This window comes from Heterodontus francisci, chromosome 47, assembly GCF_036365525.1.
Source record: "Heterodontus francisci isolate sHetFra1 chromosome 47, sHetFra1.hap1, whole genome shotgun sequence".
In the NCBI taxonomy this organism is placed as follows: domain Eukaryota; kingdom Metazoa; phylum Chordata; class Chondrichthyes; order Heterodontiformes; family Heterodontidae; genus Heterodontus; species Heterodontus francisci.
Genome location: NC_090417.1, coordinates 1,273,338 through 1,300,307, shown reverse-complemented (window position 1 = coordinate 1,300,307; position 26,970 = coordinate 1,273,338). Strand labels below are relative to the sequence as shown.

The 26,970-nt window shown below is 47.4% G+C and overlaps 1 protein-coding gene across 11 annotated transcripts; it reads left to right on the top strand.

The window, feature by feature from the left end:
- Nucleotides 1–117: 117 nt before the first annotated feature.
- Nucleotides 118–26,970, top strand: LOC137357082 (LIM domain-binding protein 1-like). 11 transcript variants are annotated; one of them, XM_068023091.1, is made up of 11 exons: nt 118–152; nt 3,788–3,887; nt 5,860–5,904; nt 6,472–6,547; nt 7,286–7,388; nt 7,823–7,995; nt 10,091–10,213; nt 11,096–11,179; nt 12,738–12,861; nt 16,641–16,792; nt 22,113–26,970. In XM_068023091.1, exons 2-11 carry the CDS (start codon nt 3,868–3,870, stop codon nt 22,332–22,334), a joined length of 1,122 nt encoding a protein of 373 aa, XP_067879192.1. In that variant the 5' UTR covers nt 118–152; nt 3,788–3,867; the 3' UTR covers nt 22,335–26,970. The 11 variants fall into 11 exon arrangements, with proteins under 11 accessions (XP_067879192.1, XP_067879184.1, XP_067879189.1 ...); XM_068023083.1 differs by lacking the exon at nt 118–152 and having other exon boundaries at nt 16,641–16,786; nt 25,364–26,970; XM_068023088.1 differs by lacking the exon at nt 118–152 and having other exon boundaries at nt 16,641–16,786; nt 24,115–26,970.

The following is a 26,970-nucleotide window of genomic DNA, read 5'->3' as shown; positions in this document are numbered from 1 at the left end:
ATTAGGCCCCCTGCTTGCTCACACTGGCTGCATTAGGCCCCCTGCTTGCTCACACTGGCTGCACTGGGGCTCCTACTCGCTCGAATTGGGTGCGCGCGCATCTCTGCTCACTTCCGACGGAAGTTGCAGTCGAGTCGAGGAGGAAGGAGGCGGTGAGTGAATGAGGGAGAGTGAATGAGGGAGAGTGAAAGAGGGAGGGGGGGTTAGGACTGTAACCCCGAGGGGAGATGGAGAAGGGGGGGGGGGTTGTAACCCCGAGGGGAGAGGGAGAAGGGGGGGGTTGTAATTCCGAGGGGAGATGGAGAAGGGGGGGAGGGAGAAGGGGGGGGTTGTAATTCCGAGGGGAGAGGGAGAAGGGGGGGGGAGGGGTTGTAACCCCGAGGGGAGAGGGAGAGGGAGGGGGGGGGGTTGTAACCCCGAGGGGAGAGGGAGAAGGGGGGGGAGGGGTTGTAACCCCGAGGGGAGAGGGAGAAGGGGGGGGGGGGTTGTAACCCCGAGGGGAGAGGGAGAAGGGGGGGGTTGTAATTCCGAGGGGAGAGGGAGAAGGGGGGGGGGGTTGTAACCCCGAGGGGAGAGGGAGAAGGGGAGAGGGAGAAGGGGGGGGGGGTTGTAACCCCGAGGGGAGAGGGAGAAGGGGGGGGTTGTAATTCCGAGGGGAGAGGGAGAAGGGGGGGGGAGGGGTTGTAACCCCGAGGGGAGAGGGAGAAGGGGGGGGGGGGTTGTAACCCCGAGGGGAGAGGGAGAAGGGGGGGGTTGTAATTCCGAGGGGAGAGGGAGAAGGGGGGGGGGGTTGTAACCCCGAGGGGAGAGGGAGAAGGGGAGAGGGAGAAGGGGGGGGGCGTTGTAACCCCGAGGGGAGAGGGAGAGGGGGGGGGGTTGTAACCCCGAGGGGAGAGGGAGAGGGAGGGGGGGGGGTTGTAACCCCGAGGGGAGAGGGAGAGGGGGGGGGTTGTAACCCCGAGGGGAGAGGGAGAAGGGGGGGGGAGGGTTTGTAACCCCGAGGGGAGAGGGATAAGGGGGGGGGGTTGTAATCCCGAGGGGAGAGGGATAAGGGGTGGGGGGGGTTGTAACCCCGAGGGGAGAGGGATAATGGGGGGGTGGGGTTGTAACCCCGAGGGGAGAGGGAGAAGGGGGGGAGGGGGTTGTAACCCCGAGGGGAGAGGGAGAAGGGGGGGGTGTGGTTGTAACCCCGAGGGGAGAGGGAGAAGGGGGGGGTGGGGTTGTAACCCCGAGGGGAGAGGGAGAAGTGGGGGGGTACTGCCTGTGTGGAGTTTGCAAGTTCTCCCTGTGTCTGCGTGGGTTTTCCCCGGGTGCTCCGGTTTCCTCCCACAAGCCAAAAGACTTGCAGGTTGGTAGGTAAATTGGCCATTATAAATTGCCCCTAGTATAGGTAGGTAGGTGGTAGGGAAATATAGGGACAGGTGGGGATGTGGTAGGAATATGGGATTAGTGTAGGATTAGTATAAATGGGTGGTTGATGGTCGGCACAGACTCGGTGGGCCGAAGGGCCTGTTTCAGTGCTGTATCTCTAAACTAAACTAAACTAAACCCCGAGGGGAGAGGGAGAAAGGGGGGGGTTGTAACCCCGAGGGGAGAGGGAGAAGGGGGGGGTGGGGTTGTAACCCCGAGGGGAGAGGGAGAAGGGGGGGGTTGTAACCCCGAGGGGAGAGGGATAAGGGGTGTGGGTTGTAACCCCGATGGGAGATGGGGGGGTGGGGGCGGGTTGTAACCCCGAGGGGAGAGGGATTGGGGGGGGGGGGGGTTGTAACCCCGAGGGGAGAGGGATAAGGGGGGGGGGGGGTTGTAACCCTGAGGGGAGAGGGATAAGGGGGCGGGGTTGTAACCCTGAGGGGAGAGGGAGATGGGGGTGGGGCGGGTTGTAAACCCGAGGGGAGAGGGATAAGGGGGGGGGGTTGTAACCCCGAGGGGAGAGGGAGAAGTGGAGGGGGGTGTTGTATCACCGAGGGGAGGGAGAAGTGGAGGGGGGTGTTGTATCACCGAGGGGAGGGAGAAGGGGGGGGGGGTTGTATCGCCGAGGGGAGAGGGAGAAGGGAGGGGTTGTATCCCCGAGGGGACTGGGAGAAGGAGGGGGTTGTGTCCCCGAGGGGACAGGGAGAAGGGAGGGGGTCTGTAACCCCAAGGGGAGAGAGAGAAGGGGGGGCGGGTCTGTAACCCCGAGGGGAGAGCGAGAAGGGAGGGGGTCTGTAACCCCGAGGGGAGAGCGAGAAGGAGGGGGTTGTATCCCCGAGGGGAGAAAGGGGGGGGGGGTTGTAACCCCGGGGGGAGAGGGAGAAGGTGGGGGTTGTAACCCCGAGCGGAGAGCGAGAAGGAGGGGGTTGTATCCCCGAGGGGAGAGAGAGAAGGGGGGTGGGGGTTGTAACCCTGAGGGGAGAGGGAGAAGGTGGAGGTTGTATCGCCGGGGGGAGAGGGAGAAGGTGGGGGGGGGGGTTGTATCGCCGAGGGGAGAGGGAGAAGGGAGGGGTTGTATCCCCGAGGGGACTCGGAGAAGGGAGGGGGTCTGTAATCCCAAGGGGAGAGGGAGAAGGTGGGGGGGGGGGTTGTAACCCCGAAGGGAGAGGAAGAAGGGGTTGGGTTGTTGTATCCCCGAGGTGAGAGGGTGACGGGGGTGAGGGGGGCGGTGTTGTATCCCAGTGGGGAGAGGGAGAAGGTGGGGGTTGTATCGCCAAGGGGGGGGGTTGTATCGCCGAGGGGAGAGGGAGAAGGAGGGTGTTGTATCCCCGAGGGGAGAGGGAGAAAGGGGGGGGTGTATCCCCGAGGGGAGAGGGGGGGATTGTAACCCCATGGGGGAAGGTGGGGGGTTGTACCGCCAAGGGGAGAGGGAGAAGGGGGAGTTGTTGTATCCCCGAGGGGAGAGGGAGAAGGAGGGGGGTGTTGTATCCCCGAGGGGAGAGGGAGAAGGGGGCGGGGTGTATCCCCGAGGGGAGAGGGGGAAGGGGGCATGGTGTATCCCCGAGGGGAGAGGGGGAAGGGGGCGTGGTGTATCCCCGAGGGGTGAGGGAGAAGGGGGCGGGGTGTATCCCCGAGGGGAGAGGGGGAAGGGGGCGGGATGTATCCCCGAGGGGAGAGGGGGGGTTGTAACCCCGTGGGGGCAGGGGAGGGTGGGTTGTATCCCTGAGGGGCTAGGGAGAAGGTGGGGTTGTAACCCTGGCCAGAGAAGGGGGAGGTACCCCTGGGGCCAAGAGGGTGGGTTACCATGGGAGGAGGGAGAGGGAGGATAACCCTGGGCGCGGGGGCTTGTGGGGGTTGGAGGAGGGGAATGGGAAGTTAACCCTGGGGTAGAGGGAGAGCTGAAGGTAAGTCTATCCCCACAGGGGAGAAAGTCAGGGGAACCTGGGAGTGGGGGGGGGGGTGGTTGGTGGGGAGATTGGGAGGGTGTGATGGAGGGGGCTAACCCTGCGGCGGTGGGGGTGGCGTGGAGACACTGGGAAGGGGAAAGCGAGATCTCGGGAAATGCCCAGGACGACTCCCAGGCTTTGGTGGGGGAATGGGAGTCAGGATGCACTGGGAGGGAGGGGGCGGGGGAGGCATTGGTTGGTGGCTGGGTTTGCGGTGCAGAACACGGGATTGAAAGCCAGCTGAGGGCTGCAGTGAGTGGGTCACTGTGAATGTGGGGTGAAGGGGGGAATCAATGGCGTTTGACAAGATGTTGACGCTGTCGAATTCCTGTTGCCTTGCCGGGTAAAGGTTGGAGAATATGTCTGATGGTTGACTCAGTGAGCCAATTGTCGCAGTCTGCCTGATGACTTGTTTCTCTGCCTTGTTCCAGATTGTCCAGTCAAGGTATTCAGAACGAATCCATTCCAGCGTTATTCCAACCTGAAGTGTATTCCTGAGACCGAGGGAGCCATGCTGGACCGGGACCTCGGGTGGGTACGCTGCTCGGGAAGTGCAGCGTTGCATTCTATTGCTGCATTGTCGTCTGGTTTCTGCCTTTTCCCTCCTTACTGGCAGCCAGGCTCCCTGAGATGCAGTTGAATACTATATAGCTTCCAACGAGAGCTCGCGAACCTTACCCTTTAAGATGTGAGGCTGTGTGAATGTCAAGGCTGATATCAGAACGGAGAGGTTCTACCCATCAGGAAAGATTGAATCGGCTGGGGCTCTTTTCTCGAGAAAAGAGATGGCTGAGGGGATGCCTGATTGAGGTCTTCGAGATTGTGGTGTTTCCTCTGGCAGGCGAGACCAGAACTAGGGGCTGTGAATATAAAATAGCCACCAATAAATCCAGTAGGGAATTCAGGAGAAGCATCTTTCTCCAGAGAGTGGTGAGAATGTGGAACTCGCTGCCACGGGAGTGGTTGAGGCGAATAGCAATGTGCCTGTAAGGGGAAACTGGATTGAAAAGGTGCTGGAGAAAGGAATAGGATATACTGATAGGGTGAGACGAAGAGGGATGGGATGAGGCTCGTGTCAGTCAGTCCCACTTTCCCCCACCCCACTCAGTGTCTGAATGCAGCAGTCATTGACTTTGTTTCTTTGAGGAGCTGTATGGCCTGCTCCTGATGTTCATTTGGTTAGCACAGTGAGGGTACATTGAGCTGCTATATCGGGGTGGAGTGAGTGTTAAATTATTAAATCGTGCTGTGAGCTGGTTGCTTGTGGGATGGACTGAATGTGTATTGTAACAAGCTAACGCTGTATGTGGGACTATAATTATGGTTGAATGGTGTGATTGCAACAAATGTTATCTTCAGTTAAAGGTCACACAGTCAGGAGCGGGATTTCGTACTGCGCACTTACAGTATCTAAAGCTTGTGTGATATAGACCCGACTTGAGACAGAGGGCTTTCTGTATTTGGCAGACACTGTATTCACATCTACTCTGATGCTTATTACAGATTCATAGTTAAAACTCAGTTATCATTTGCAGTTTGAACTGTGCAAGCTGATTCCTGAATTTGACAAAGTGGTGATTATTCTGGTGCATGAGAAGGCATCTCAGCCCCGAGTTACTCAGCAACTCTAATAGTGATAGCAAAACGTATGGAATACATACCATTATTATGTTTGAATTCTGACTAATATTTGGTTCCCCACTTATGGAAGAGGAAAATCGCAACACCCTTCTTCTATCAGTTGAGAAAAGTTGTTTTGGGTTATCAGTGTACAGAAGTGTAGGAGTTGGAGATAGTACATGTGAATGTAAAATGGTTTTCAATTCTGTTACTACGATTTTTTTTTTACCCCCACTTATAACATTTTATAGTGAATCCTTCCTCTACCTTGGTGACTGTTTCTTCTTTACACTGAAAATTGGAATAAAAAGCATTACAAGAGGTTTAGAGCACTGGGGTGCAGCTTTGCACCTTTAATCGATCAGACTGTGGAGCTGCAGATAACTGGGGAAGTATCCATGAGGAAGCTGTGTCCTTTCCCGTAGTCATCTCTGAGGCATCCCAGGCACCTTCTAATGCCCAGTTGTGAGCAGCAGAGTCACAGCTCTTTGAAGAAGGTTGCCTGCCTGGTCTCAGTGTTGTAGTATTACAAGGCCCAGGGAGCACAGAGCATGTTACTTTTAAATGAAAAACACTGTATGAACAATCGATATTGAGCGTAGTAAAAACACTGTGCAAGCAATCGGTATTGAGTGTGGTAAAAACACTACAAACGATCGAGAATGAGCGTAGCAAAGATCCTGTTCAGATCGATATTGAATGTGGCAAAACCCTGTACAAATGATTGATATTGAGCGCAGCAAAAATACTGTACAAATGATCGATATTGTGCAGCAAAAACACTGTACTTAAGATCGATATTGAGCGTAGCAAAAATAGTGTACTTGAGATCAATATTGAGCGTAGTAGAAATTAACATCACCGCTTTCATCTTCATTTGTAGTCCGACCCCGTCTTATCCTCTCACGTATCCGGAGCCCAATATTGGGTAAGGATTTTTTTGGTTCTGCTGTTTTGGTGTCTTTATTGTATCTCCCTTCGAAGGGACCTTTCAATTAGTTGAGTTACACGCTGTCCGTATTGCAGGCCTCAGCAATAACCTTGTTCTGATAATTTAAACAATTTAACAATCTGTGCTTTTGCTTCCAGCAGTAAAGTGTTTCAGATACAATTCTGGGCAAACAGTAGATGATTTCCAGAGAAAGCTGATCCCTTGGTGAATTAGCTGCTGGTTATAGTCCATCTCTGTAGTATCTGTATAAGCACATCAGCTGTGTATTTACTGTAAATAGTATCACCAGTACTCTATGATGTGCTCCAATGTAAAAATCATACCACGTTTCCAGCTCATATAATAAATGCCAGATGCATAGTTGGTTTTATGGTAGATTATAATGTTGAGACCATTATCAGGCTGTTGCTACATTTCTAGAATTGTAAGTGATCCTGCTGAAGAGAGAGATGTTTCTGTAGTGCTTGTCACATATTCTGGGGAAGGGCCACAGTTCCGATTGTCCCATTTGATTTGATGGCCAATGTGTTCCTGCAATTTCAGAAGACACACCCCTTATATGTCACAGCCTGAGTACAGGATCTACGAGCTCAACAAACGTCTCCAGAATTGGACGGAGGTGAGTAATTTCAGGCGGCTTTGCCAGCAGAGTTTAAAGTCAATGTCATTTCAGAACTGCCCTCCTGTAGTCACTGCTAGCTTTGAGCTGGATTGTTGTTTTCTGCTGAATGCCTTTTCCCCCCTGTCCCAATTTCCTGTGACCTTTCTTGGAGGCATTAATTTCTTCCTGGGGCGAAGTTCCACAATGGGCAGGTTTCTGTCCAGTACCTTATCCTTTTCCTGAAGGTGGGGCTCCCTCAACGCCCCAGTTACCTCCAGTCACCTCTCCCTAGTGGATGTATTCAGTTGCCAGCCTAGTCGGTAAGTAGAGACCTCCACACTCATGTGCACACAGGTTACCCACTCCCACTGAAGCCAGTTGGAGCATCACTGCTGAAACTCTGGCAGGTTGTGGAGTGAAGGATAGTTTGGGAGTTAGCTTCCGAAACTCAAGACGTACCAATGAAAGGGCAATATAGAATGGAACTGTTGAACATATTGCTGTTACATGTATCCATGTCTGCTGCACAAAATGCAACAAAGAAGGTTCTGTTTCGAACCAAGGAAAATACTGCAACAGAGGAGTCACTTAATTCTGTCATTGTATCCACATCCCTCGGTGTCTCCTCATTTCTTTATTGTTTCACTTCAATCAAATGACAATCAACTTTTCTTATTGGGCTTCTCAGTGCAGCAGCTGCCGAGGGTTTTATTCTCTGGTCTGTGACTCATTGTCGATATGATTTTTATTGCTCAGGAGTGCGACAACCTTTGGTGGGATACTTTTACCACTGAGTTTTTCGAAGACGATGCCGTTTTAACCGTGGCTTGCTGCCTGGAAGATGGGCCAAAGAGATACAGTGAGTTGGGACTGCTCCCCATCACAGTCTTGAAACACCTCAAACCAACTTGTACAGCAGCTTCCGTCAGTTTAAAGACATGCACCGATGTAATGTGCCAAGGAAGACTCTGCTCTTGCTTGAAGCTGCAAGTAATAACTTTGCGGGGCCACCAGTAAACTGTGTCGGGCAATATGGAGTGATAGTCCCCCACTCAGTAGGCTCCATGGATATCCTGTGTGCCCAGTTTGGTGCATTAATAAACTGTACATAGTAACATGGTAAAGCTCCCTCTTCTGAATTATTCATAAAAGTCAGAGCAGTAATGTTATTCCTTTGGCAGGTGGGGAAATGATCCACAAACTGCTTAGACGTTTAAAGTTCAATTGCATGATTAAAAACCCTCATCAAAGTTTTGAAATTTAAGGTTGTTCTCCCCTCTCGTTTCCACACAGCGATTGGCCGGACCCTAATTCCTCGCTATTTCCGTAGTATCTTTGATGGTGGAGCGACAGATCTTTATTTTAACCTGAAGCACTCAAAGGAATCGTTCCACGGCAACCTGGTGATACTGGATTGTGATCTTTGCAGCATGGTCACGCTGCATAGTAAACCCATCTTCACCAAGGTAGGACATGGGCTGCGTAACAAGTTGTCTTTTCCTGCTATTTTCTGTCAGGGCAGCCACGTCCCTTACTGCTTTTTGCTCTGGTGCTCAGTGGGAAATATAGAATGGACTTAAAGATGGAGGATTCTCAAGGATAGAGAATTAAGGAATTTGACCTGATCACTTTTCTGCCGCCTCGGAGAATTAGTTCAAGAGTCACTGGCAGAGACACTACTATTTGTGTGGCTCCTTACCCTGTATGGTTTAGGCCAATTTTTTTTTTAGTTCAGTGGTAATATTTCCAAGTTCATGGCTGACTCAAAACTAGATGGATAAGGTAGTCAAGAAGGCATTCGGCATGTTTGCCTTCATCGGTCGGGGCATAGAGTATAAAAATTGGCAAGTCATGTTGCAGCTGTACAGAACCTTAGTTCGGCCACACTTAGAATATTGCGTGCAATTCTGGTTGCCACACTACCAGAAGGATGTGGAGGCTTTAGAGAGGGTACAGAAGAGGTTTACCAGGATGTTGCCTGGTCTGGAGGGCATTAGCTACGAGGAGAGGTTGGATAAACTCGGATTGTTCTCACTGGAACGACGGAGGTGGAGGGGGCGACATAATAGAGGTTTACAAAGTTATGAGTGGCATGGACAGAATGGATAGTCAGAAGCTTTTTCCCAGGGTGGAAGAGTCAGTTACTAGGGGACATAGGTTTAAGGTGCGAGGGGCAAAGTTTAGAGGGGATATGCGAGGCAAGTTTTTTTACACGGAGGGTGGTGAGTGCCTGGAACTTGCTGCCAGGGGAGGTGGTGGAAGCAGGTACGATAGCGACGTTTAAGAGGCATCTTGACAAATAGATGAATAGGATGGGAATAGAGGGATCCGGTCCCTGGAAGTGCAGAAGTTGTTAGTTTAGGCAGGCATCAAGATCGGCGCAGGCTTGGAGGGCCGAATGGCCTGTTCCTGTGCTGTACTGTTCTTTGTTCTTTGTTAGGTGGGAAAGTGTGTTGAGGAAAATGCAAAGCAGCTTCAAGGGTATTTGGACAGACTTAGGGAGCGGGCAAGAATGTGGCAGATGGAATATAATGTGGAAAAATGTGAGGTTATCCACTCTGTTGGGAGGGACAGAAGTGCAGAGTATTTCTTAAATGGTAAGAGATTAGAAAGTGTAGATGTACAAAGGGACCTGGGTATCCTTGTCAATAAGTCACTGAAAGCTCACATGCAAGTGCAGCAAGAAATTAGGAAAGCTAATGGTATGTTAGCCTTATTGCAAGAGGATTTGAGTGCAGGAGTAGTGAAGTCTTCAATTGTGTATAACCTTGGTTAGACTACACCTGGAGTACTGTGTGCAGTTTTGGTCCCCTTACCTTAGGAAGGATATTATTGCCATAGAGGGAGTGCAACGAAGTTTCACTAGACTTGTTCCTGGGATGGCGGGACTGTCCTATGAGGAAAGATTGGGGAAACTGGGCTTGTATTCTCTATAGAGTTTTGAAGAATGAGAGGTGATCTCATTGAAACCTACAAAATACTTAAAGGGATAGACAGGGTAGATGCAGCTAAGATGTTTCCCCTGGTTGGGGAGTCTAGAACCAGGGGACACAATTTCAAAATAAGGGGGAAGCCACTGAGGACAGAGATGAGAAGTAATTTCTTTACTCAGAGGGTTGTGAATCTTTGGAATTCTCTACCCCAGAGGGCTGTGGAAGGGAGTATGTTTAAAGCAGAGATTGACAGATTTCTAAATACCAATGACATAAAGGGATATGAGGATAGTGTGGGAGAAAGGCATTGTTGTGGGTGATCAGCCATGATCATAGTGAATGGCAGGGCAGGCTTGATGAGCTGAATGGCCTACTCCTGTTCCTATGTTTGCTTTAAACTTTGTTTCTTACTGAGAAATCCAATGAAGAGCCGAGCTCTGTAATGGATTGTAGAATGATTGAAAGCCCTGATTTCTACAAAGCAACAATGCTGGGTGGAAGCTCCGTCTGGGAATGGCAATTTTGGAATTTAGGAGGCGGAAGAGAGAAGCGCCACACATAGCATTGGTAAAATGAAGACAGGCAGAGTGAGAGGGGTTATTCAGCCTGTGCTTGTTTTTTGTCTCAGGTATGTACGGAAGGCCGCCTCTATCTGGAGTTCACTTTCGATGATTTAATGCGTGTAAAAAATTGGCACTTCAACATCCGACAAAATCGTGAGCTGCTCTCAAGGAGTATCTTTGCGACACATGTGAGTATCTGATTTTTATTCCGCTGATTAATCCTCCTGAGCTTTTTGGCCTCCATGTTTAGCTGCATAAACTAATGGCCTGAATGCTGCCCTTAAAGTTGACTAGCCAGCAAGGGTATAGCCATCTCCCTGCAATGTCCTCACTGCAAAAAAAGGCATGATTCTGCTATTGTAACACAGCCTGTTCTTCTGGAATTCTGTTCAATTTCTGGACACCAGGGAAAAGCTCCCTCAATAAGTGTAATTTAATTTTTGTTAAGTTTCAAAAGTTTATGTAGCTTAACCTTTACGTTTTTCTTTGAGATTTTGCTACCTTGGTATTGGCATCTGCTGCCAGTTAGCTGGTTGGGAACCAGCAGGCAAAATAAGGGTGTGAGAGGTGGCTCAGCGCTTCCACATATCGGAGTGTGGACTGTGTGCTTGATGAAATCCATACAGAGGTACGAGACTGTGCGCTTTGGTTAAACAATCATTGAAGTGCACAGGCTCCCATGGTCACCGTACATACCCAACTTTTCGAACGTGTGGGGCGGAAAGCAACAATAATGTGCTTGTGTTATGATCCACACACTAGATTATTCTGAGCTCCCCGTACAATATTGTTGACCGCGAACGTTATTCATCTTTGCGTACTTGAACAAGTTAATTTAATAAAAACGTGTCAGATTGGGGCGTTGCTAGTAATGATAAAAGTTGACCGGTTTTGTGAAGGATTCCGAGTGAAAAGTTAATTGAGGAATTAAAGTCAAATATGTTTTTCAATGTAGCCAGTATTTATTTGCTATAATTCTGCGCTGTGCAGTTAATGATTTTTCCATCGCTACGAAAGCCTGTTTTCTCTCAATTTTGCTCCCATAATCATGTGTTTTTTTTATTATATAGGCCCAGGATCCTCCAATGTTGGAGCAGCTATCCAACAGTATCACCCGCTCTGGCCTCACAAACTTCACCCTTAACTACCTCAGAGTAAGTCTGATGTCTCAATAGAAACCCCAAGCTGCAAATAAAGCCAAATCCATCTACTTCTCGAGCTAGTACGAACCAAATTGATAACGTTGTGTGTCCTATAAGGTCAGCTGGTGAGCGTTAATGAGAAGTCAGTTATTCCTCGCTCTATCCCTAACATGACCGTATTTGATAGGACAGCAGCGAAGGAGCTTCACCCTTCTAACTGTGTTGTAGCTAACCTGACCATGCTTAAAACTTATCCTTTTAGTGCGGTGGTGGGACGTCACCTGTTGGCTAGTTCAGGTTTGGCAGTCAAAACCAGCCAACAGTTCAGTTGCCTGTCTTTTGTCTGCCTACAGAATAAGCTGCCAATGCAAACTGAAAAGAAAGTAATTGGGAAGTTAGAGACGAGAGGGTTGGGTGGTGCAGTTCGTTTTATTTTTATTCTTTCATGGGATGTGGGCGTCGCTGGCCAGGCCAGTATTGCCCTTGAGATGGTGGTGGTGAGCTGCCGCCTTGAACTGCTGCAGTCCACGTGGTAGGTGCACCCACAGTGCTGTTAGGAAGGGAGTTCCAGGATTTTGACCCAGTGACAGTGAAGGAACGGTGATATAGTTCCAAGTCAGGATGGTGTGTGGCTTGGAAGGTGCAGGTGGTGGTGTTCCCATACATCTGCTGCCCTTGTCCTTCCAGGTGGTAGAGGTCGTGGGTTTGGAAGGTGCTGTCCAAGGAGGCTTGGTGAGTTGATGCAGTGCATCTTGTAGATGGTACACACTGCTGCCACTGGGCGTCGGTGGTGGAGGGAGTGAATGTTTGTAGATGGTGTGCCAATCAAGCGGGCTGCTTTGTACTGCATGGTGTCGAGCTTCTTGAGTGTTGTTGGAGCTGCACCCATCCAGGCAAGTGGAGAGTATTCCATCACACTCCTGACTTGCGCCTTGGACAGACTTTGGGGAGTCAGGAGGCGAGTTACTCACCACAGAATTCCCAGCTTCTGACCTGCTCTTATAATCACGGTATTTATATGGCTGGTCCAGTTAAGTTTCTGGTCAATGGTAACCCCCAGGATGTTGTTGGTGGGGAATTCAGTGATGGTAATGCCATTGAATGTCAAGGGGAGCTGGTTAGATTTTTGGAGATGGGACACTGCTAGTTCTGGAGTACAAGTCTTCAGCACTACTGCCTGGATGTTGTCAGGGCCCATAGCCTTTGCTTTAACCAGTGCCGTCAGCACTTTGTTGATATCATGTGGAGTGAATCGAATTGGCTGAAGACTGGCATTTGTGATGCTGTGGATCTTTCAAACCTTGAAGTCTCCCAGATAGATTACAACAATCTTTCCAGACATGTCGTATGCAGAAAAAATATTTCCCTTAGTGGTTACCTAACATGAGTACGATATGCAATGAAGGTGCAGACAAATAGTGGGAGCTTCAGCAAGGGATTATTTAGAGCACATTTCTGAGCTCAAGTGTCAAGGCTCAGTCATGTTAACCGTTAAAACGCTTGGAGCTAAAAATCAGAATCGCCGGCTGATTTGTGTGATTTCACTTTTTTCCCCGTTTCCTCAATCTAGCTTTGCGTCATTTTGGAGCCAATGCAGGAACTGATGTCAAGGCACAAAACCTATAACCTGAGCCCCCGAGACTGCCTGAAGACCTGCCTGTTTCAGAAGTGGCAGCGGATGGTAGCTCCTCCTGGTAAGAGGCTGAAGGGACAAGGTGGCCTGTCAGGTGCTGATGGTGGGCAGGAAAGCCTGCAAAATGGGGCTTTTATTTTTCTGATGTGCCGGTGAGCAATAATATTTCCAACCATGTTACAGCTGAAAGTACAGTCGAGTCCAACCCTGAAAACAATAATACAACATGGCCCAGAGAGACATTACGTGCTACAATATGGCCCAGAGGCACATTAGATTACATGTTACAGCACAGCCCAGAGGCACATTACAGTACATGCTACAGCACAACCCAGAGGCACATTACGTTGCATGCTACAACAGGGCCCAGAGGCACGTTACATTACATGCTACAACAGGACCCAGAGCCATGTTGCCTTACATGGTACAACAGGGCCCAGAGCCATGTTGCCTTACATGCTGCAACAGGGCCCAGAGCTGCATTACATTACATGCTACAACAGGGCCCAGAGACACATTCCATTACATGGTACAACAGGGCCCAGAGCCATGTTGCCTTACATGCTACAACAGGGCCCAGAGCTGCATTACATTACATGGTACAACAGGGCCCAGAGCCATGTTGCCTTACATGCTACAACAGGGCCCAGAGCTGCATTACATTACATGCGACAACAGGGCCCAGAGACACATTCCATTACATGGTACAACAGGGCCCAGAGGCACGTTACGTTACATGCTACAACAGGACCCAGAGACACATTCCATTACATGGTACAACAGGGCCCAGAGCCATGTTGCCTTACATGCTACAACAGGGCCCAGAGACACATTCCAAACATGCTACAACAGGACCCAGAGACACATTCCATTACATCTACAACAGGGCCCAGAGGCACGTTACATTACATGCTACAACAGGCCCCAAAGCCGTGTTACATTACATGCTGTAACACGGCCCAGAGGATCATTACATTACATGCTACAACACAGCCCAGAGGCATGTTACATTACATGCTACAACACAGCCCAGAACCACATTACATTACATGCTACAACACAGCCCAGAGGCACGTTCCATTACATGCTAAAACACGGTCCAGAGCCATGTGACATTACATGCTACAGCACAACCCAGAAGCACAGTACATTACATGCTACAACACAGCCCAGAGGCACTTTCCATTACATGCTGCAATAGGGCTCAGAGCCGCATAACATTACGTGCTACAATATGGCCCAGAGGCACATTAGATTACATGTTACAGCACAGCCCAGAGGCACATTACAGTACATGCTACAGCACGGCCCAGAGTCATGTTACAGTACGTGCTACAACATGGCCCAGAGCCGCGTTAGATTACATGCTACAACACGGCCCAGAGGCATGTTGCATTACATGCTACAACACAGCCCAGAACCACATTACATTACATGCTACAACACAGCCCAGAGGCACGTTCCATTACATGCTACAACATGGCCCAGAGGCACGTTCCATTACATGCTACAACACGGCCCAGTGGCATGTTACATTGTCTGCTACAACGGGGCCCAGAGGAGCATTACATTACATGTTACAACATGGCCCAGAGGCACATTACATTACATGTTACAACATGGCCCAGAGGCACATTACATTACTTGCTACAACATGGCCCAGAGGCACATTACATTACATGCTAGAACAGGGCCCAGAGGCGCATTACATGTTACAACATGGCCCAGAGGCACATTACATTACATGCTACAACATGGCCCAGAGGCGAATTACATTACATGCTGCAACACAGCCCAGAGGCGCGTTACATTGCATGCTACAACACGACCCAGATGCAGATTCCATTACCTGCTACAGCACACCCCAGAGTCTCATTAGATTACATGCTACAACACAGCCCAGAGGCACATTACATGCTCCAACAGGGCCCAGAGCTGTGTTACATTACATGCTATAACACAGTCCAGAGGATCATTACATTGCATGCTACAACCCGGCCCAGATGCATGTTCCATTGCATGCTACAGCACACCCCAGAGGCACGTTAGGTTACATGCTGCAACACAGCCCAGAGGCACGTTACATTACATGCTACAATAGGGTCCGGAGGCTTGTTACATTACATGGTACAGCACGGCCTAGAGGCACATTCCATTACATGCTACAACACAGCCCAGAGCCGCATTACATTACATGCTCCAGCAGGGCCCGAGGCACGTTCCGTTACATGCTACAACAGGGCCCAGAGGCGCATTACATTACATGCTACAACACAGCCCACGGCCACGTTGCATTACATGCTACAACACAGCCCAGAGCAGCATTACATTCCATGCTACAACATGGTCCAGAGGCACGTTACATTCCAGACTACAACAGGGCCCAGAGCCACATTACATGGCATGCCACATTACATGCTTCAACACAGCCCAGAGGCACGTTACATTATATGCTACAACAGGCCCCAAAGCCATGTTACATTGCATGCCACAACAGGGCCCAGAGGCCTGTTACATTCCATGCTACAACATGGCCCAGAGGCACGTTACATTACATGCTACAACGATGCAGTGGTTAGCACCGCAGCCTCACAGCTCCAGGGACCCGGGTTCAATTCTGGGTACTGCCTGTGCAGAGTTTGCAAGTTCTCCCTGTGACCGCGTGGGTTTTCGCCGGGTGCTCCGGTTTCCTTCCACCGCCAAAGACTTGCAGGTGATAGGTAAATTGGCCATTGTAAATTGCCCCTAGTGTAGGTAGGTGGTAGGGATGTTGGGATTACTGTAGGGTTAGTATAAATGGGTGGTTCTTGGTCGGCACAGACTCGGTGGGCCGAAGGGCCTGCTTCAGTGCTGTATCTCTAAATAAATAAATAAAAAACACAACCCAGAAGCACATTATGTTACATGCTACAACACAGCCCAGAGCTACATTACGTTACATGCTACGACTCACCCAGAGGCATGTTACATGACATGCTACAACATTGCCCAGAGACATGTTATATGGTACAACATGGCCCAGAGTCATGTTACATTACATATTACAATACAACCCAGTGAGGTGCTACATAGTATAACAGGGCCCAGAAACACATTACATTACATGCTACCACATGGCCCAGTGCCTGAAGGGGTGGTAGAGGCAGGAACCCTCACAACATTTAAGAAGTATTTAGATGAGCACTTGAAATGCCATAGCATACAAGGCTACGGGCCAAGTGCTGGAAAATGGGATTAGAATAGAGAGGTGCTTGAAGGCCACCACGGACACGATGGGCCAAAAGGCCTGTTTCTGTTCTGTATATGACACGTTACATTACATGCTACAACATGGCCCGGAGTTGCATTATATGTTACAACACAGGCTAGAGCCAGTGCTATGTTAACAACACAGAAAACTCAGTACAACATAGGTCTAACATAGGACAGTAGCCAGGCAAAGTGGTACCTGTTGAGACTTCTCATCATCTCTGACCCATTTGCTGAAAGTAGAGATGTATGAACACCAGATGTCTAAAATTCCTGTTAACAATACAAGGGAGAATTTCTGTTTATCATTAATTCGTAACCTTCCAACAAAACAGTATTTTTAGAAATCATACTCCAAAGCCATGTTCCTGTAACTTCATGAGTGAGTTATTGTGTATGGTGGAAAGTGTGCATTCTCCCATTACTGTTGAAGGGAATTTTACTCCCAGGTCTCTTCTGATTTCTCGAGCTCATGTATATGTGCTTGGGTGATGTGCCTCCATATTTAAACACTTTGCATGGTTGCAATTCACAGTTTCCAAAACTGTGGTTCGGCTTTCCCTTTTTTTTTTACTCTTTATTTTCACGCAGCCGAACCCGTCAGACCTCCAACAGCCAAGCGGCGAAAGAGGAAGCAATCTGGCGGCAACACGTCTGGTGCAGGGTCAGCCAGCAACAGCAGCGGGGGCAGTAAGAAAAAGAGTAGCCCTGCCGCAGGCTTCAGTCTGTCCACTCAGGTACCTGTAAGCATCCTTCTCCATATTGATCTAACCGCTGTCTTTGACCGTCACTAACATTGCGAAACCAGCGGGCCTCTTTACACAGACTTTGGGAGAGCCTGGAGTTCCCGATCGGGGCAGTCCACAAGTAACCCATCTGTTGGATCATAGGGATGGCATTCAGTTCGCTCCGGAGGTCATCTAATACTTTCTGCCTTTGACTGAACTGAGGGAGTTTTCTGTCATGTTTTCTGTTGATAGCGGCTAGGCAGTGCATGCCAGTGGACAGGTTTCATCCCCCACTTAGCGTGGCCCAGTTAAATAATAGTGATGCTGGTACAAAACCATCTCTGGTGGACCCTTCTCCCACACTGGAGGGAGAACCGAGATACCAGAGGAGAGTCCTAATAGACGGTGACAATCACAACACAATGGGAGCAGAACTAGTGGCCGTCAACTGCCTGTGACAGCCAGGACTAGAAAACAGAGTGTTCCATTGTCTTAACAGTGGCTGCTGCACCAATGTTATCAGTGTTAATAAAAGCAGATTGGCCTGCTGGTTGGGCTTAATGTGTTGGAGCAGTGGCTTTGGACTCTCTGAGACAGGTGGGGCTCAAGGGATTTTTATAGTCGAAAGAAGCGGCATAAACTTTTTTTTTGAAGGTAGTGAAAGAGACAAAGGTGGCAGGTGAGGGAGTTCCAGAGTTGGAGGCAAAGTGACTGAAGCAGGAGTTACTAATTCTAAAGCAGAGGAAGTGAGGAAGGTATTGCAGTGAGCAAGGGTGTGAGTGAGATGTGTAGGCTTGGGGAGTTCTTTGAAATAGCAATAAGGCTAGACCATGGAGTGATTTTTTTTTTTTTGAAATGAGGCTGAGGATCTTGGTAACTTCCTGAACACATGGAACTCAGTAGGGATGGATGTGTAAGCCACATGCTGGGTGTTTTACATGAGCTTATCGAGGGTAGAGACACGAAGGGAAGCAAAGGATATGCTGGAAAAATCTTTGAGAAAACATTCAGCTGAATAAAGAGTGTCTTCTCCATTTCAAACACACAATGTGGCCCTGACTGAGTAACCGATTCCCTTTGGCAGATAGCTTAACAAATCTGACCGTTCGTGGAGTTGAATTCAAAAGCAGGAAATGACTGCTGTAAACGTGGTGTTAAGTGCTGTGTAAACGGGTCTGCTGGGTTTACGGGTGGGGTTTGGTTTGGGCTCTTTGTCTGAATTCCCATTCTTAGGCCGAAGAATGGCAAAGCTAACTGACCAATAGACTGCCGAGAAAATATCTCAACACCTTTTCCATGCTCTGTGATAGCCATTATATTCGACAAGCAGCTTTGGATGTAGTTGTCATTTTTGACTATATTCAAGCTGCTTGTGATTGTCGAGGGCAGCTGTCACCTTTCACTCCAATGTTTTCCTCTCTCCAATATGGCGATTTGGCTAGTTCTAATCCTGAGTATTTTAGGGTGTGGGGAGTAGGGTTTGTGGAGGTGCCTGTGTTCAGTGCAGTGCTGACCTGCTGTGTTCTTCTACATCTTGAGAGTTGTGCATTATGTTTTCACCCTGACTGTTCATGGAGATGTCCCTGAAAGCAGTGCTGAACCGCCACTTCATATTGCCATATTAAACCTCAGTCGCAATTTCCCCCCTTAAATGCCCACTGATATTTTCCTATCTTGAAGCCCCATGTTAGGGGTTTATTTCATCTCTGGATGTACGACGTGATATTGGAGGTGGTAACTGAAGTTTGAAAATGCTAACTGTTTTGTGATCCCCATTTTGTGGGATTAATTTGATGATGTGAGCCAATGTGAGGGGTGATGACCTGCGTACGACTGGTAGCTTGGAGGGAAGTTATTGAGTCCTCGATTCTGATTTGGCTGACCAAACACTCAGCTTGCTGGATCATTGTCTAGTCACTGCGATAGATTAAGATCGGCAACTTCTCTCGTTTCGCGGGAGAAGAATTTTCCCCACCCATCCAAAACCAGATGAGAACGGCACAGTTTATACAACTGAAAACTTCAATAAACTTGATCAGTGTTTGTCTTTAGGAGAAAGAATTAGTTCTTCAAATAATGGTAATGTCACTGCCTTCAATCTGGATTAATAGTGCACTGCAGCTCAGTCATGAGTAATCAATACTTACTTTTAGGTACTGAGGTTGATATGGTAGTAATGAACAAGTGTTCAGTGTACCAAGCATTGCAAACTAAGTTGTATTGAGTAAGACCCCTCTGTATTGGTACTGCATCCTGTAGAATGCTAGTCTCAATGCTTTTGGATTGATTGAGGTGTGGTCATGTTTAGGTCTTCAATGCAGAGCATGTGGAAATGTAGCTGATAACACTGAGACACTGCTAAAGAACACAGCAGGTTTCTGCATTTTTTTTTTGGTTACATCTGATATGACTTTTTTTTTAAAAATCTAGTCAAATTTGTTTTTTAAGAAAAAAAATTCCCCCCAAAATAACCACTGAAGATTTGCATGTGGCGAGTGAGTAGGGAAATGGGCTTGGCAAGACGAACCTTTGATTAAGAGTGCCCTCTTCTCTTGCAGGTTCAACCTGAGAGTAACTTGCTGGGCTAAAAGGGTTTGTGATTGTAACCCTGCCCCCACACCCTGTCTAGGCCAAAGTAGGACGTTATTAGACAATAAGTGGGTCTCGGCAGCTGGGGAGGAGGCAGACGGCTTTGGAAACTCAGAAGATTGATTTCCGTCTAATCCCTCTGCGTCTTAGATATTGAGGGGCTTTAGACGTATTTAAAAGAAACAACAAATTAATACTATTAGGATTTCCCAGAATCTAAGCTGATGAGTCCTATTCCTTGAATCAAAGCGGCCTTTGACTCTATCCCTGCCTGGTTTGGTAATGAGACAGAAAAATTGTGAAGAACAATGTAACCAGCCTGAAAACCCACCAACATTTACCTCTGCACTTTCAAGATCAGACTTTTAATGCGAACTTTTGTTCCTCTCTTTTGTAATAAACCCCTTTCAAATTGCGAAAAGTTGTAATTGGTTGTTTGGCAGTAATTTTGAGGCCTGGATTATTCTGACGTCAGATTTTGTCCTGTCAGAATTCAGCAAGCTTGCTCAGTTTATGTCACATTTCAAATAATAGTAATTTTGGGCAAGAAAAGAAGCAAAATACCTGTACGCTATAAATTTTGGACAAGATTGAGCGTGTATAGTTTTCAAGTCAGATTTGGGCTCGTAATTAGTACAGCTTTAAATTGTAAAGCTTTTTTTTAAAAAAAAAGAAACCCGTTTTATTTCACAATGGACAATCATCAAACATTATCCACAATGTGACTTTTTTGCAGCTTTACAGAGTGTAATCAGGCAAAACGTCCACCACCCCTGTGAGCATAAGTAACCACATAACACCCCGCAGAACAGGACCAGGGATGAGAGTACAAACCAGTCACTCATAACCTTACCCAAAGGAAGCAGGGCTGAGGCTTATGCAGGATTCCTGGCAGGTAGGGATGAACAGTATGAGTAAAGAACATGGTTGGTTTAGAGGGGAATTACCAGCAGGTTGCTGTGATGAGCACTAAGATACTAACCTCTTAAGCCTGTCCCCCACCACACCTTGAACAGACAACCAGAAAAGTTGCTGCAGTGAGGGGAGAGGAGCTGTCCATCATTCGGAAAGTTTATTCGAGTTTTGATCTGGGTTACTTAGTGTACACCCGCATCCCAAAATGAGTCCTAATACCCGATGGGTAGTTTCACTGAGAGGTTTGAAATCTTTCTTCTCAACAAGGAAGAAAGGGGCAGTGGGCAGAAGGGGTTACAACAGCATTATGATACAGATCAGCAACTGCAGTAAGTGTGGGGTGTTCATCTGAAAGAAAGCTTGGCTGCAGTTAGAATCCGTTTACTTACGAAATGGATCTGAGCCGCATTTCAACAACAGAAATCCTCAACTCTGCTGAAGAGCCCAAGATCCTTAGACCCCTTGATAGGAGCCTGAGTAACTGAATGGGGAGAATTTGCAAACAGTAAACTGAGGACACAAACTCTGCCCAGTAAATAAAAAGGACAGTGTTATCTTTGGGGCCAAATGCTTCTTAAAATATACAGTTGAATAGGGAAGGAGGATATTTTGGATACTTGGGATCGAAGCTGGTTAAAGCCAATATATTGCCTTCGTCTGAATATCATTTTAATGTTTGGGGAGCGATGCTTCCGAGTCACTTTATACCTTGGCGAAACATTATGCTGCCTGTGTCTGCCATGGCATGGGAGTCACAAGTGGGTTGGAAATGAAAAGTTGGTGTAGAGAAGGGAGCCTTCCCCCTTATCCTCTCTTGCCCCTGCATACTCTTGTCTACAGTCAACTGCATGCCGAAGAATCATGGCCACTTTTGCAGTTGTGGGCAATGTAGACAAGAAGTGTGTCCGATTCATGGTGCCTTTAGTGGGCATGAACTGTAAAATACCCACCATATGCTTTTGCATATCAGAGGTAGTGCTGACTGCAGTCACGTCAGCTCCCCACTCTTGCTTGTTGTGAAACTGCATTCATTTCTGTAAACTGGGTTTTCATGTCAAAACACCACGTTCTCATCTCTGCACCCGTTCCTCACTATTTGTGTGTTCCTACTGGCATAACATTGTCACCACCAATACGAGTACAAAGTAAGGGCATTGACAAGGAAACGGAAGTGTTGTGTGTTAAGCCAGCCAGCAGCAGAATCTTTTTTTTTTACATTTGACCTCATGCTGTTGAATTTCTTCTCTGTAGGGTTTCCAGCAACTCAAATGCAGTGCCATGCGGCCTCCATTGGCAAAGCAAGGGCAACATGCGTACTGCACACTACTGTCTGTACTGCAATCTTGAGTGGGATGGGATCTGACTTTCCTCCCTGTCACAGCTATGGCCCTTCGCCTGGGGTCCAATGATCTGCTACCAGAGCTGCTTGCCCTACCAAGTGATAACCCTTCTGAATCAAGCCAGCATAGCATAGAGGTAAACTTGAATGAAAATTGGTGCAAATTAAACCATCTTGAGCCCTTTTTTGGGGTAAGTTAACTCAGGCACTGAAAACACAATGGAATAGCTGACTTAAATCCTGCACGCTGCTAGGTAAGGCACTCAATAACTGATATTTTGCGGACTTCAAATTGCCCTTGTAGCAATAGAACCGAGGTGAGACAGAAACACTTGCTCCTGCTGCTCCTATTCCAGCCAGATTTTCAGAATCATTGGGTTGGTTATGTTCAAGGAAAATGCATTAACCAGTTGAAGCGCGAGGGAACGGAAAAAAATTCTTTACTACTGTCTTCTTTGCTGTGGTTTAATCGATGCGACCTACTCATTGTAGGACGTTATGGTTGTGGGTGAGCCAGCACTAATGGGTGGGGAGTTCGGTGACGAGGATGAGCGCCTAATCACGCGGTTAGAGAACGGCCAATTTGATGCAGCCAATGGTCTCGATGATGAGGACGACATCCGTAACTTGCCAGCCTTGGGGAATAGCAGTCCTTGGAACAGTAAACCGCCATCGCGCCAGGAGAGCAAGTCTGATAACCCCACGTCTCAGTAATGGTACTGAGAGCTTGCATAACCATTTAAGAATTGCAGGGACTGACTCACTAGGAGGTTTAACCCTCTCGTGGGCACAAGCAGGTATTGAGTTGTGAACAAAATGATTTCTTGAACAGTGATCCAGGGCATAAAGTAAGTGTATTAAGTTTTTCGATGAAACTGCAGCCTAATAGGGGGTTGGTATATCATGTGGGACGCAGTTCCGTACCCAATCTATTCCCAGTTCGCCTCTGCCTCTGTGGACTAAGGACATGAAAGTCAAACGCTGTTCCTGCTCTTGATTGCCATCTGACAGTCCGTGTGTGTGACTGTTGCATGAGGACAGGATCAGGCTAGGCTTCATCATTGAACAGTCACCCAGACTTACACACGAAGAATTCCACTTGGGTGAAGAATCACACGGTGGCCAACACCCACGGAGCTCTACCTCTGTAAAAGACAGTACGATTGAAAAATGAGAGGTTACGGGAGAAAATTAGAAGGAAATTGAACGGCCTGTAGCTCTGATGCCAGCATGTTGGCTTCCTTAGCAGGACCTTTCAATTCAAATTGTAGCCACCTTGATAATTTCACTGGAGTTTCCCCCACCCCACCCCCAGATCTCTGTGAGATTAGCTCAAATGTGTTGAAGTATAGTCCTGAATTGGCTCAGGCTCACTAGACTGAATAAATAGACTTCTGTGAGTTTCCTTTATGAAGTGCTTTCCTCCATGCTTCATAGCAGACTGGCAGTGGCTCTGAATATGCTCTTGCTACATTCACACTAACCCTTTTCTCCCACCAAAAGAAAAGAAGCTGTTAGAATTAATATTTTTGTATGTACAAAGCTACAGTTTTTAACAGATGATCATTAATAATATAACCAGTTATGAAGAAACAAAAAAGCATTGCTATATTAATGATGGCTGAAATTTCTCAATTATTTTCAAAACGTGAAAGCACCAGGCTTATAATCCCACCTCTTTGGAGTACCTAATAAAGAGCAAAGTGTAAAAATGTATCATCCAGAGGAGCCAGGGCTGGCAGACCTTCCCAATCCAATGGTCCTTCCCGCATGAAGATTTTTCTTCCCAGAGGTTAAAAGGAGCTCTCTGCTTTCCTTATTAACCCAGTAACATAGCTCCGATTTTAGGGAATATTCTGTTGAGTGTGCTGGAGCTTCTAGCAGGACCTGGCCACATATGTAACACTTGGAGTGGGGTTTGGCTTTAGCCTATCTGCAGCTCTGAATTAATGCACTTAATTTTTGCCCTGCTATCAACTGATATTTTTGTTCTGTGGTGGTGTGTGATGTGCGACACTGTGACGTTGGTGATTGATTGATTTTATTGCGTTTGCACCCCGTTGATTTTTGCGTTGTGCAGTTTATCTTAATTGAAATTGTCTCTCTTCCCAATTGTCAAACATTGAAAAGCCTGTAATTAATAACTGCTGCTTAAATTCTGCCACGTTTTTAAATAGCTGGAAACAAACTGTGCAGCAGAGACCACTATCTGCCAAGCAAACATTTCCAGCAGTTTTGTCCTGCTCAAAAAAAAAAGTATGAACTGTATCGAATTGACGCAGGAGATGCACTCCCTTCTAGTGGGAGTGTGACTCTCCTCTTCTTCCCACATCCCCCCCCCCCCACCCCGGCAGGTATGGAATTTCTGGGATTTGATGGGATGTTCAGGAATTCCAGAACTTTACTGACAGGCTGAGAAATGAATTGAAAGGAGTGGTTACTTCACGGGTCAGTTTTTCTTTTTTTGTAATTTTTATTTCTCCCGTCTGTTTAGATCCTCCATGCCATGCACCATTCTTAGGCTGAGAGGACAGATCCCTGATCCCAGGCCTCCGTCAGTGTCGCGGTTGACCGGCAGCTCAGAGGTGTGTGAGAACGGTTCAGGGTAATCCAAATGGCTGCCACTCACCGTCTCCCTGGCACTGCTAGGCTGAGATCTGGAACTCGCTACAGGGAGGATTGTGGATGCTGAACTGTATCCGGTCAGTCCGCAGCATGGTGTCTTGGAGTGCCAGCACACTGTACTACTCTGAACAACCATTGTCCTGTTTCCTGTCACGCAGGCTGTGATTGGAGGCCATGGCGCAAAAAAAATTAATTCATTAAAAGAATATTTGAAACGCAGTTATGTCTGATTACGAGATAGAAATCGGGAAAGGATATGAATGCAAGTGGAGAAGGGAACATGCCACGAACTGAACTATATATATATATATATATATATATATTCATGCTGGCATAATGTGTAGGGTTATATAATGCTGACTGTACTGTATTGTGTTTCCTGAGTTGTGCAGAAGGTTCTTGTCGCCTTGCTGATGCACTAAGTTCAGAGCCAAGTTTTGCTGAAATTGGACGCAATTTCTTCTTGTAAACCAAAACCAGAAAATGCTGGAAGCACGCAGTCTGCCAGCTGCTGTGGAGAGAGCAGCCAAATTAACATATCGGAATTCTTTTTCTAAACTGAAGATCTGTTTGCTCTGAGTTGGTGTATAAAGGCTAGTTTCCCCAAGGGGGGACGAAAAAAATCAGCACGAGGATTTCAAAAGCGGCAGTGCCACGCCAATCAGTCGGCTAGTGCAAAACCAAGTTGGAAATTTCAAACCTTCTGCACATCCCACACCCGAGCTGTGTCATTACTGGAGCTTTTCTTATGTATCAGGAGATGGGAGAAGGTCTGGAATGCGTAGTAGCAGTGGTGAAATTTTCTGTGCGCAGTCTCTTGTGTTTCTCTTTGATTGTCAGTGACTTAATTTGCGCTAGTCTTTAGAGTTTGGGATCAGAGTTGACTCCTACCCATGTAAACACATTATTGTGCAGCTTCGATCATTGTATTGTTTGATGTGGGCACTGTCATGAGTGTAATTGATGTTTGATAAGACGTGCCCAACTTTCTGCAACAGGTGAATGGGCATTCCCAGCATCTGTTCAGTCAGTCTGCTATATCTAGCATCACAGTGGGCGGGAACACCTCACGTCTGTTCAAGACATTCTCTTCTTAATGCTAGCAAATGTTCCCACAGACTCTTCGAGTTGTGTTGGTTTGGATTACAACCCACAGGAAGACATCTTTGTGTCGTGTTAGGAAACTTTGAGAGGAATCTCAGTGTGAAGAATAATGTTACTGAACTTTTCTCTCTAAACAAATTAAGGTATGTAGCTTTTAGGTGTTGGAAGAGATCCATTAGAAAGCAAATTAAGTACGTTGTGTAGTTTGTATGCTTTTGTGACTTACAGTCTGACATTTAATCCTTATTTCACAGCCCTTTGTCAGTGAGACGTGCGGGTAAAAGTACACTAGTGCCATAGGACCCACATTTCCCTTTTTATTATATGTAGGAAGAGGGAACAATGAATTAGATGAGTCGATATTATACAATGTCCAGAGCAAGGAGTGAGAGAACTTGGAGTAACATGAACAGTTGGCTGACCTTTGCAAAATATCTGAATAACTTAAACTGCCGAAGCTACCTTTTCCCCTCTGAAATCACCACTGCATTTCTGTAATTGTCAGAGTTGTTCATTTTATTTCTGCTGGGTGTAATTGTATCGCCAAATATCTGTCGGATAGGTCCTGTCGATTTAGTGAGTTTCAATAAGATTGGTGTGCAGCTTACCAGACTGAAAATGCATGATGCTTACAGCAATTCGTGTGCATTGTGTCCAGTGCTAGGGGCTTCGATGCAAAGTTTCAGTTCAGTTGTGTCAGTGCATGAGCAATAGGAGCTTGCCTGTTTGCTTCTTGGTAGGAAACCTGTAATCATCCGGCCTTCATTCGTGACTGTCCTGTTACCCTTGCAAGCATCGTAAACCCCTACTTAATACTGTGAACCAAGCATTAAGCCTCCAAACCGGCAAACCTCCATTATGGTTTACATGAGAACAGTGCTGTCTGCTAACTCTGCACAAGATTGCTGTTATAGATAGTACAGTGCTGTCTAATAAACTGTCCTCTGATTAAACATTACTTCAGACAAGTCCTGTTTAAGCCTTTGACCCTTGATGTTGCCATCACTGAAAGGTGGCGAGTGGCCATAGAGTGGTTGGTGTCCAGGTGTGTGACAGTGTTTAGGCCTCAGTGAGGGTGATAGATGCACAGGTTTAGGTTATGTTTCTGGGGTTTTGGAAGGATGGAAGGCATGTTTGTCTTTCACACAATTACAAGTGTTATGTTAATGGGTCTTGCACTTCGAACCCAGAGTGCTGCACTAAGGACAGGGTTGCCCCCAATCGCAATACTAGTCATGCTCTAGATAGGGAGCTGCTGAAGGGATAATGGGTGTCATGGAAATTAAGTCCAGGATTAAAGTAAACCCTTTGATCCTAGCTCTTCTCTCTCCTGTTTGTTTAAAATGTGTACATTTTTCATCATTTTTTTTCATAAGCTGTGAAATCCTGGGTAACTTTTGACCTGTAAGTACTTGCATAAGTGGCAGGAATTTGTAAAGATATTTTTATGCTGGGCAAGGAATGAAGGTAATTTTGGTGTACTTTTACTTTTCTGAACATGTGTTTTAAAAAAAAAAGGTTACATCCTTTTGTACCAGATCACTACAAGACTAAAGCCTCGGGTTCTTGTTGGTTTGACCCATTACAAATTGTTAAGCTATTTGAATAAAAGGAACTTTTC

Coding starts and splice junctions, on each gene's coding strand:
- LOC137357082 (XM_068023091.1), top strand. CDS start 3,868: ATGCTGGACCGGGACCTCGG. Junction 7,389..7,822: donor AGATGGGCCAAAGAGATACA/GTGAGTTGGGAC, acceptor GTTTCCACACAG/CGATTGGCCGGACCCTAATT. Junction 11,180..12,737: donor TCACCCTTAACTACCTCAGA/GTAAGTCTGATG, acceptor TCCTCAATCTAG/CTTTGCGTCATTTTGGAGCC.